Below are 11,774 nucleotides of genomic sequence, written 5' to 3'. Positions count from 1 at the left end.
GACCCAGAACAGCGTCAACAGCTGGAGGAATTGCTAATAGAGTATTAGGATGCATTTGCTCAACATGATCTGGATATAGGCTGCTTTGATGGACATTACCCACAAGATAGACACTGGCATGGAGGTGCCCGTCCGTCATAAAATGAGGCGGACACCTGCCCATTTCCAAGATCAGGAGAGGGAACACCTTGATAAGATGCTGGCTGCCGGCGTTATACAACTCTCTTGCTCGGAATGGTCCTCCGGAGGTGGAGGAAGGGACAGAGGGCCCTGAGGGGGAGGGGAACTGGTCAGAGTTCCCCTTCTACGGAGAATCTGACACCATCCAAGGGATGGGAGAGGAGGCCAGTGAGCCTGAGGGGGAGGTCCTCGGTGAGGGGACCCAGGATCCCGAGTAGGAGCTGGCCTCCAGTGAGGAGGACGGGGGGTGGAGCTCCAAGCCTGGATCAGGATGGGCCCACCCCAGTTCATCCTAGATTTGCCCGTGGTCTCCGGGGAAGACCCTGTGGTTCCTGCTCCCAGGATCACTAGGACGGCACCGGTCGAGACCGATCAGGAGTCGGTCCGGCGGTTCCTGGGGTGGGGGGCCTTCAGGGCACCCCAAAGACCAGTGGAGGAGGCGGTTGAGGCAACCGCGCCGGTGCCCTTCCAGGGGGCCCCTTTTCCTCTCAATTCGGAGAAGGAGGCACCGGGAAAGGACCGGAAGCCCAGGAGGAGGAGGAGGAGGAGGAGGTCCAGAAGACGAAGGCGGTCAGCTGCCTCTGCGTCTCCCTCCACCTCCGGTCAACCTTCAGGACCCAGGCTGAACCTGCAGCCGGGTCCGGAGGTAGGCGGTCAACCTCCTGAGCGGTTTTCTGCTCGGAGGCAAGTTTGGGAGGAGCCTTCCATCGTCGTTCTCTGGCGAGCCGGCTAGGAACAAAGGGGGGAAAGGGGGTTCTAGGGCCCAGTCCCTGGGACTCCTCCCCTACATTCGTGTCCCTCAGCTGGCAAGCGAGCAAGGGGCATCGTCGTTCTCTGGCGAGCCGGCTAGGAACAAAGGGGTCAGGTACCGGAACTGTGACCTGTGCCCGGATGTTGACCACCACCCTAGGCGTCCCTCGGTTCACCTCAATTTGTTGGTGAACGTGGAGGGCGGATGCCTTGTTTGTGGGGTGGGCGTGAACAACCGGGAGCAGTTGACACAGCGACACCCTGATCATGAGGGCAGCCCCGAGGATGGCTGGGATGAATGGGTCAGGGGCCTGGTACGCATGCTCTGTGCACAGGCCCATGACTGCGGGGTCCCGGACGTCCTGGGTCTTCTTGCCCTTGTTGTGGAGGGTAGACATTACCCAGCGCGGGCTGTGGATGCTCCTCGTCCCTTCTCCCCCAGAGAGACCTTGGTGGCAGAAGCCATCAACGACTTCCTGGGGGATGATGGGCCGGTGTCCTTCAGTCTGCCCCGGTCCGTTGGCAGCCTTCTTCACTGGAGGCTGCAAGTGGCGATCATGAGGCTTATCCCCAGAGAGCGGCGCCAGGGGTACCTCGAGCCGAGGCGCTTTTTGGTCCCTGGCTCGGGGGCTGCCCCAAGGACCGGCTCCGATCGGCCAACTAGTTCCTCCAAGGGCGGTGTTACTGCCCCAAGACCATCCGGCCGATCGGAGGAGGTAGGTTCTGCGCCGGCTATGTGCTCCTCTGTCGATGGCGGTGACTCTGCCTCCAGAGGACCAAGTCCGCCTGTGCGCCCCCCTCTATGACTGCCACTTCCACCTGGATGCTCTGTTAGCGAAAGGCAGGGCAACCTCCTTCGCTGACTTAGCAGCTCAGGAGGAAGGTGGGGACGTAGTCCTTCTGGGCGGGGTGGCCTATTATGGTCTAGGCGCCAGGGCCAGGTGGCTGGTGACCCAAGGGTCAAGGTGGCCATTGGCCTGCACCCTCATAAAGTGGGGAGGGGACGCCACCTGATGGCTTTCCTGCAGCAGCTGCGGGACCCGGCCTGTACAGCTATAGGGGAGGTAGGCATCGACCTGACCTCCAATTGTAGCTGTGCGGGCCAGTGCCCCAAACCTGCAGAATGCCGGCAACAGGTCACCAGGGATCAGGTCACCACCTTGACCACTGTCCTGCAAGGGGCTGTGGTTGAGGGTGGTGGCCGACCGGTGATTATTCACTGCAAAGATGGGGGCAGTGGCCGGGCAGCGCAGGAGGCCCTCGGATGTTTCCGAAGGGTGCCAGGGGCCTCCACGCTGGCGGTGCATTGGCACTGTTTCACTGGGTCTGTGGAGGATATTGAGGCTTGGCGGCAGCTGCTTCCGAACCTCCATATCGGGGTGACGGTTCTATCCCTAAGAGCCCCCTCCACGCGACTGGCCCTGGGAGGCATTGACCCTAGCAGATTACTGCTGAAGCGGATGCCCCCTACTTGGTGCCTACGGGAGCCGGGGTTGGAATCAACAGCCCCTGGCTCCTAAGGCACACTCTGGAGGAATTGGCCTCGCTCAGGGGGGATAACTTGTACCTCCTGGCGAGCCAACTCAATGCCAATGCCAGGGGGTTCTACTCTTTCGAGTTAGGGACCTCCTGGCATAGCCAACTGTCGCCACCAGTAGTGCGGCACACCTGTAGTGTGGGGAGGGATTACTTCCCCACCAGCTTACTCCCGAACTCCGTGCAAGTAACCTTTCAGCACGTCAGAAGTACGGTTGTAGTAAGGGGAGTGGGATACTCTCCTTAACTCCAAACTCAAAGTGGGGGGCACTGAAGTAGCCCCCAGATTCGTCTGTGGCATCCACAGGCAGGGGAGGTTAAGCTTCCCTATTATCTTCCAAAACCAAGTCATCCTACATCTTTATACAAATTGGAAGGGCATTCTTTCCTTGACCATTTTATTGACTCCCTGGGTCCCTATTGTGATAAGACAGCTCCCTTTACCAGTAATTGGTAGGATAACAGCTTAAATGGGGCTGTCTACAGGCAGCATGCCCATCAATGCAATTTGCAAAGGAGCACACTGTCGGATTGACCAACAGTGTTACCACATACCCCATAGCTGATATTGGGCCCTGTCAGGGGGAGACTATTCTCATACTTATCAAGGCACGGGGTGGCTGTGCCTATTGTGTGGATTATATCCATAGCCGTGGTGTTCCTTGGGGAGATAAGCCCAGCAGGACTAGAAGCTGTGGTTATTGAGGTCTATATCAAACACTGGCCTCCACCACTAACCTCATCTCCAAATGGGTACGGTAGGACTGTACTTAACATATTGTTACTTAAGGAGTTACTAAACAACTTGTTGCTCAATTCTAGAAGGCGACAATGTGTTATCTACTTAATGGGGGTTCCGACCTTCACAAAATGCTGTTCACTTAAGGAGGGATCTGACCTTCACAAAACACTGTTTATTTAAGGGGGGTTTTGACCTCTCCATTAATCCACCTCTGGAGGGCCGACATCCGTCTGGCCGACTTAAANTAGTAGAAACACAAGTAGTTTGTTTGGCCTAATGTTTCTGTCATTTCATAATATTTAGAACTACTATACTTTTTTAAGTTTCCAAAACATCAAGTAGTATAACAATTGAAACTTCAATGACAGCCAACATCACAATGAATCTAATAATACAATGTTTATAACATGTTTTTTTTCAACTGAATGAGAAGAAATGTAAGGCCAAATATCCTCACAAACAACGCTTAAGTGAAATCAATTTGCAACTTAGCAGTTCGGAAATTTTGCAACACATCTGGAGAAAGACGTTCTTTGTGACGCTGTAATTCACTAGTGTAAAAAGTCCATTTATTTTGTTTGTTTTTGCATAATTACTGCTATCCCTACCGTAGAAGCACCTTCCTTTTTGTCATCGCCGCTGACAACATGCGCCATTCTCTGCGGCTTCGGCCGCATGCTTGGCCACAAGTCACCGAAATCGGGATACAGAGCCTTATTTATGAATCAGTAGTAGGTAAACGTTGCAGAAGTGTATGCATATTGTTCATTGTCAATGCTGCTTAAACAACATGCCTTACATTAGGTCAACATTCGCCTGCATTTTCGTCTTTTCCGCTTCGCGTTGCGAATGATGTCTAGGCCTACATGTACACAAAACGAAAGTAAAATGTGCGCATGTAAGGGAGATCAGGTGGTAGGTAAATCTTGTACCCCGTTCCCGGACACGAACTGAAACCCCGTACCGGGAATATAAAGATATTTTAATATCTCATTAACGCGATGGTTTACAATTTTTATAAAAATACAGGATAATTTCAAACATTATTTTCTAAATGTGACAATTACAAAAATGTTCATTTATTATCTTATAATTTAGAAATCGACGATAATGTGTTTTTCAAGGGGGTTAAACTTGTACGCCGCAGTCAACTGTGAAAATCACGTTTTTTCACAAATAACTAGAAATTTAGGGAAAATTAACATGTTATTTTCAGATATATAGAAGAAAAAACATTACTGTTGATAATTATGAAAGTTTCGTTGAAATAAACAACATATTTCACATGAAATTCTGACTTTGTTGTGATCGCGGGCGAGGAACCCGTACTAAGGGGACATAACTCTGTCAAGACTCGTGCTAAATATGCATAATATGTAAAAAAAAAAAAAAAAGTTAATACAACTATTTCATTATTTCTTTTTCATTTAATAATTTTTATGTTTCAGCTTTAGTCTTCAGACATGTGCTATTTCAAAATAATAAAACAATTCCTGTAGCATTTTTCAACCCTGATGATGCCAGGAGATGTTGTTATTCTGAAATTTCAATGAATTGTATGAATATTTCTATGCAGGTGGTAGCTGAGCATATTACAAAACTGCTAAATGGCGATGAGGACGGGCCAAAGGTCAGGGCACAGGAACGCTCAATGAACAGATTTGTAGGCTGTTGTCCTGATGAAGTATTTGAGACATATGTGAAGGAGGTAGGTAAAAAAACCCACTTATAGTATGTTGGGATGGTGCGGTGGATAACTCGCCATTCTTAAAGACGATGGGGTTGGATTTCCTAATTAGATAAGAAAGGTAAAGGGTCTTCTCTGATAAATCTGGATTCCTCCCACATTCAAACACCGTAAGCACTGCTATACAGGGTCATAAAAGGTAATTTGTGATGTAAACAGTATTTATATATATATTAATTGCATACTGTTTTATTACTAATGAAATACTTATATAGGTTTGCACTCCGTCTGTCCTTCCTTTCATTTCATTTTTCTTTCTTGCCAAGAAGGAACATATCTTTTATACTATTTCACTTGGAGTAACCAGATTTGGTGTACTAGGACATCTTGGGATGGCAGAGTGCAAGAATTAGGTCACTTTGACCTAGGACTTGACCTTTGACCTTAAATTTTGAAAAATTTGTCTGGGGCACATCTCCTGTACTAATTCATCTGGACAAATCAGATTTGTGTACAAGGACATCTTGGGATGATGGAGTGCAAAACCGAGGTCGCTTTTTCCTCACTTTGGCCTATGCTTCCTGACTTCGTGCAATGTTTGTTAATTATAGAAATCATAACTGATGAGTGACTGGATTGCCTTGCAATACTCTGCCTTAATATTCATCATTTAGGATTTTGTAATGTAACTATTTTCTTCTTATGTAATATTGCACCTATTTTTACCATATTTCACAGAAGAAAACAGTTGGACAGAAACGAAAAAGACAGCATGACCACCAAGCTGCGTAAGTATTACATGCAGTATTACAAGAGATTTATCTTTGGAAGTATGTGAATGTCTTGCGAAACAAATAATACAGTTTATAATTTTCCCCCAGTTACTAACTACCAGTTAACTTAAACCCTTCTTTTGTATCATGATGTGTTGTCTTGAAAAACACCAGTTTTCCAGTTTAATGCACTGATTTCTTCATACATTGATTATATATGTTGTAAATAATGCCAACAGAATACTCATGTATGCAAAGTTAAGTGGGTATCGGTTTAAAAAAAACTGTTAGCCGAAGCATTCCTTCTTCATTTTAATTGTCTGTAGTGCAAATTAAAATGTTTCACTGTCCATATTATGTGGATGTTTAATTTGTTGGTATCATAGTGAAATGTACAATTTATTGATGCAATCTGACTGTTAAAATGAGGTCATGTAATGGATGAAAGTTGTAATCTTCAGGCATGCCAGTAGAATTTGTTGTCTACACTATAGTGACTACTTCCATTCTTATTTTGTTTAAGAATATAACAATGTAGAGTATGAGAGGATTGCCCTCGATTTGGATTTGTATCACTTGCATTGCCTTGGATATTGGCAAAGTTTTGTGTAGATTGATTATTTTTCACACCCAACTGTAATCCAGAATTGACATCACATATTTACAAAAAAAATAATTTAATTCTTTTTATTTCTCTGACACAGCAATGGTGAAAGCGCAGCAGAAACAAACATGGAGAAAAGGTGAATATAACTCGGTGTATTTGTTTTTAAGCTTCTATATTATTATTATTATTTAATATACACAGATTAGTATATTTTGGGCAGGCATAAATGAGGTATGGTTTTTCTTTTGAAATTATATCAAATTTGCTTTATTTGAACAATTAATTTTAAGAAATGGCTGTTATTGAGATGCCTCAACTGGTTTCCCTGTCTAGGGCTGAAATGTGACAATTATTTCGTTTTTTGGGTCTATTTTTTAACATATGTCATCTTTGTAATTGAAGGATTATGCTCTCGATTCGTCTCATTACATTTCTTGATAAAATGAAAGTGCCACCGTTGGAATGATTTGGTGTCTATCAGACTTGTGATTGGTCAACTTTTTGTGTCTGGAACCAAAAAGACAATAAATCTTTAAATTTTACATTCTGTAATGTGATATGCAATATATAGGGCAAAAGTGATAGGGGTAGGGAGGGGTGTACTACAAAAATCAAAATGTTACTTTTTAAAATGTGGCGACAGTATGACAAAAGGGACTGTTGCGCGTTGCAATTTAGTGACATAGTTCTTTTTTACCAAAATGATAAATAACGAAAGAGCAAATCCATATTTTTTTTTTGATGATATGATTAAATTCTATATCAAAATCAAAAGTTGAGGATTGTCTAGATAATTACAACATTTCATTTATAGATACCCCAAAGGACACTTACCTCCTGCACCTTTTACTCTGACTTGTGAAGAGAAGAAGCAAGCTGATGCGAGGCTGTCTTCTATGCACTTCCCAGTAGGTTTCGGTGATGTACCAGGTAGCCTTTTCACACACATACGTGGGGGAGTGAAGTCACACACATGGAATCGGGTATAATTTTGTTTGTTTTTGTATTGTTTTATGGCCGATCGACAATTGAAGTCATTTAGGACATTTGTTACATTCAGCAAAAATTAGAAATCAAACCAAATAATTATATCATATTACTGTAACCATATTGGTCATTTTAACAGTTCGATAATTCCAAGACGGACAATTTAGTTTAAATATGAAGCATCTGTGATTCCAACATGTAGATATGTATCGCCTTTATGAGATATTGTATATTTGAAAGTGGTTCAACTTTTCACTGCCTTTAATTGTGAAAAATTGTGATCAATAACAAAAATGTTAACTCTTTTTTATTCATTTTGCAGTTGTTTACCAATGGAGTGTTGCGGTATTGTTTGAGGGGTATGCTTGGTACTGAGCAGCGGGAGTCTCTCAACAACTTCTTGATGGGATTGGAGACTCTTTTCAAATCGCCTTCAGACCTGAACACCAACGACCAAGTTGCAGAAGGATGGCATGTCACTCTATGCAGAATGGAAAGGGATTTCCCTTTATCTCTACAGGTAAATGGAACACATACGCAATATTTTTGTTGCGTTTTTTGGCCGCCTTATTATATTACCAATATGACTGTTCTTTTTTCTGATTTTTTTTTCACCTTGTATACAAAATGATAATGAATGTAACTGAAAAATCCTTATATAAAGGATGTTTTCACAGTTTTAATGACATTTTGTGAAAAATTCAGTGTATTTGGATATTATTTCCCAAAGCAGCTAGATAAGTCGCTAATTAGGTCTAAGGTTCATTTAAAAGTGAAATCTTTTGAAGAGTTATCTTCTAAAGCCAAATTCTTCAAAAATGTTTTTTTAGATATATGATGGGGATTAATTGGCACCAGAGTTGTCTCGTGTGGAGTTGATTGTCTGACGAGACTGATTGTTAAATGTCATGTGTCGAAAGATTATAATGATTCATGTTTATGATCTGCCCATGAAAGAAACGATGATGAGTGGTTGATACTCTACTTAAATAACAATTATCCGTATTAGTACATGGTCAAAAAAGGCCATATGGTAAAGGGTACCCATCAGATTGTTACACAGTAAGTAAGGCAGCAGAAGGACTCTTGAACAGTCAGTTGTTTCTGTTGCATGATTGTATAATGCTGGATTTTTGTTGCAGAGCTTTGTGATGCATTTACTCCATCATCTGCCAAGTTATGTGAAGTTGTATGGACCTCCTAGCAACTTCTGGATGTTTCCCTATGAAAGATTCATTAAGACCCTGTCTGAATGTATCACTAACTCCAGGTACCCAGAGCTGAATGTAGTCAAGAAGATGGAGGTACAGTCTGATGTAACAATGATAACAATGTTGATAATTTGACAATAAATAAAAATGTCCAGAACTAATTATATCAACAAAAATTAGCTGGTATCAGTAGCGAGAGCAGCACATAGGTAAAAAGTATAATTGAGGTCTAATGTTGTGTTCATAATAATTAAGATGGTAAATTGAATGATGGGGAGAGGGAGGGGGTGGAATTGTAATTTTTGATAGGAGACTGCATCCATTGACAGATAGGTCAGTCAGGCATGCATGTATGCAAATTTGGTTATACATTTTTTGTATGTAAACCAGATCTTGTCAATCTGCCTTTAAACTACCAATTTTGAAGAAAAGAAAAAAATATGTTTATTATGTATGCTTACCAAAGCTTACATGGGGATATTAATTTCTTTTCTTGTTTGATTTGATAGACTCAATGGTTGGTGAATATGCTGGATATTGCTGGTTTCCTTGAACCGCTGCGCAGTAGACCTGAGCCCCAACAGACAGGCTTGCGCTACTTGGAACAAGGGGCCTACAGACCAAAGCCACAACCAGTCAATGAACTAGAGCGCAAGGCACTTGCTCGACTGTTTGGGATACCAGCACTCACCAACCAGTGTATCACTGTCTTCCACTACGCGAAGAGACATCTTGGAGGATCAGAGGTACAGTATAGAGACAGTTCCGTGGAGGACCCTAACCAACGAGAAAAAGCCTGCATGGTTGCCTGCGATCTGCCTCAGGGCCAGTTTGTGGGTGTAGTGAAGTACTTTTTCTCGTGTGTAATGAACACTGACACCCATGAACTGGTTTTCATGGAGTGGATAGGCAAACCGGAACAGTGCTCTGACTCGAAGTGCTTCAAGGTTCAGAGGACTCTACGACCACCACCCCCTTTAACATGGGTGTCACAGCTGTCTGCACCTTTGATTTATGCCTGGGATAAGGAGGTGCTTTGGATTCCAATGATGTGATAACAATGACAGGGCAAAACCGATTTGAAAGGGGAATCATCTGTTCAAAAGTGTTCATTGTGTAAATAAATTTCGAACTGTTTGTAAAGAGGATTTGGTTCCATAGTGGCACTCATATTTGAGGAGACCGAAACCAAAGTTCCCTGAATGCTTGTTTGTTTGTATAGAATGTAACTATTTTGACATGCACTTAATATTTGTACATATTTATAAGATTGACATTATTAGAATAGGCTAAAGTGGCTTTGGTTCCATAGTGGCACTCATATTTGAGGAGACCGTAACCAAAGTTCCCTGAATGCTTGTTTGTTTGTATAGAATGTAACTATTTTGACATGCACTTAATATTTGTACATATTTATAAGATTGAAATTATTAGAATAGGCTAAAGTGGCTTTGGTTCCATAGTGGCACTCAGATTTGAGGAGACCGAAACCAAAGTTCTATTTGTTTATTTAAAGTGTACATTCACATAGGTCTCTGTTTGTCTGTCTGTCTCTCTCTTTCTCTTTCTTATTTAACAACTTTTTGGCATGCTGCATATATAGCTTTATTTTATAGGTGCAATGTAGGTGAGTATTTCATGAATGTGTACATGTTAACTGCATACATGTATATTCATAGAGTGTATAAAGAACTAAAAATAAACATCTGATAAGGTCGCATGCATGGATACCAAGGGAGTCTATTCCAGGGTGGACTGCTACTCGTCCACCCATTAAACGGGATATTCCAAGACTCTGAGAGATCTGGAGTCCCCTGTGCCAAACCCCCTGTTTCCAACTCCACATTTACAGCTTCATCTCTGCTTCAGGAGCTTTTTCATAAGTGAAGATCTGTAATGTTGTGTATAAATACCACCTCATTAAAAGCAACCATCACATCTTCATCCCCTACGTATGTTAAAGGTAAATAAGTAGGGTACCCTCGTAAGAACATCGATTCTGGCACTTTCTCTACCTCTTCACTTTTCACTCGCATAACTATATCGCTATCAAATATGTAATACATGTGCAACACATTGCTATTGTAAGTTAGGTAAGTAGGTGATCAAAGACACTAGTCACAATCTCCTGAAAGACTGTTCGCTTAACCAGAAATGGTGTCAAAGCAACCAAATGCTTGCCTGTTTGCAATTTTATCACGCGTTTAAAAATTTGTTAGCAAAAAAGTTAATTTCAAAACAGGTGAAAAGTAAATAAAGAAATGAAATTATTTCTTTATTTTAACTTCACTTCATTAATATTTTACCCCATTGGAACCTGTATGCAAAACGTCCACATATCGTCTATTAAAAATATAAACCTTCAAACTAAACAAAAAAACACTATTTCTTAGTCACCATTTACATTTCCCCCATTCGGAAAATAGTACGGCTAAATCCAGCATGTTGGTACGGATCGCCAAACAAAACCCTCTTGTAATAACGACATGGTTATCTCGTTATAACAACTCACTATCTCGTAATAACGAAGTGAGTTATTACAAAAAAGTGATGGTTATTACGAGATGACAAACTATATAGTTTTTTCCTCAGCTACCTTTTCTGGTTACCGTAAGAGTGAGCAATTAGGGTGAATAATACATGGGTATACAGAATTAACCAGGCAAATATAAGTGAAACAAGTTCTTTTAATTTAAAATCTGCATATATAATATCGAGAAAATAACACAGAATATAGGTCTCTGCCGATTTATTATAGGCTTTTTGTGCAGAGGTATTATGATAATTTGATGAAATGGTATCACACAAGGGAACTTTTTTTATGAGAGATGTTTATGTTCACGTGCAACTATCTTGTCAAAGCAGATTTACTTCAATGTAGGTGAGGTGTGATGAGTGTAATTAGGTTGATTATGGTAAGAATAACAAACTATAGAACACATACTCGATACTTGTGATTTTAGCAGCGACATGTCCACGGGTAACGAATATAGGTGAACTCTATTGTACACAATAAAACAGGTTGGTTTTAATAAGCCTATTACAAAGTGGCATCATGAACGCTATCACAACATTAATTGAAATTGTCCTTTGATAATGCGCGTCACATCAAATTAGCATATGTTATTATTTTGACTCGTGATTAATTGCTCAAAGTGTCACCAATTACATGCTCACCATAAATACGACTGAATGGCGTACAAGAAACCATTCGCCATGAATACATTCCAAGAATCGATGTACCGGTATCTGTCCAGGGATGAGAAGATTTGCATCATGGGCCATAGCTTCATCAGACGAC

At 42.1% G+C, this 11,774-nt stretch overlaps 2 protein-coding genes across 2 annotated transcripts; both read left to right on the top strand.

Moving 5' to 3' along the window:
- The first annotated feature begins 1,943 nt into the window (after window positions 1-1,943).
- Window positions 1,944-2,450, top strand: LOC110452071 (putative deoxyribonuclease TATDN2). Its single transcript, XM_021500353.1, has one exon. The coding sequence runs from the start codon at window positions 1,944-1,946 to the stop codon at window positions 2,448-2,450; it is 507 nt and encodes a 168-aa protein (XP_021356028.1).
- Window positions 2,451-4,760: 2,310 nt separating this feature from the next.
- On the top strand, window positions 4,761-9,913 carry LOC110452083. The gene is made up of 7 exons (XM_021500365.1): window positions 4,761-4,916; window positions 5,634-5,683; window positions 6,373-6,411; window positions 7,090-7,258; window positions 7,585-7,782; window positions 8,405-8,566; window positions 8,983-9,913. The coding sequence occupies exons 1-7, from the start codon at window positions 4,767-4,769 to the stop codon at window positions 9,526-9,528; spliced, it is 1,314 nt and encodes a 437-aa protein (XP_021356040.1). The 5' UTR covers window positions 4,761-4,766; the 3' UTR covers window positions 9,529-9,913.
- Window positions 9,914-11,774: the final 1,861 nt, after the last annotated feature.

The sequence above is a fragment of the Mizuhopecten yessoensis genome, unplaced genomic scaffold (genome assembly GCF_002113885.1).
Source record: "Mizuhopecten yessoensis strain PY_sf001 unplaced genomic scaffold, ASM211388v2 scaffold6383, whole genome shotgun sequence".
NCBI classification, from domain to species: Eukaryota; Metazoa; Mollusca; class Bivalvia; order Pectinida; family Pectinidae; genus Mizuhopecten; species Mizuhopecten yessoensis.
This window is presented reverse-complemented; position numbering and strand designations above follow the sequence as displayed.

What these genes read in the sequence shown, in the direction of transcription:
- LOC110452071 (XM_021500353.1), top strand. Translation starts at nt 1,944, where the DNA reads ATGGCTTTCCTGCAGCAGCTGCGGGACCCGGCCTGTACAGCTATAGGG.
- LOC110452083 (XM_021500365.1), top strand. Translation starts at nt 4,767, where the DNA reads ATGAATATTTCTATGCAGGTGGTAGCTGAGCATATTACAAAACTGCTA. An exon ending in CAGCATGACCACCAAGCTGC is followed by an intron (nt 5,684 to 6,372) that starts GTAAGTATTACA and finishes TCTCTGACACAG; the next exon opens with CAATGGTGAAAGCGCAGCAG. An exon ending in ATGTAGTCAAGAAGATGGAG is followed by an intron (nt 8,567 to 8,982) that starts GTACAGTCTGAT and finishes TTGATTTGATAG; the next exon opens with ACTCAATGGTTGGTGAATAT.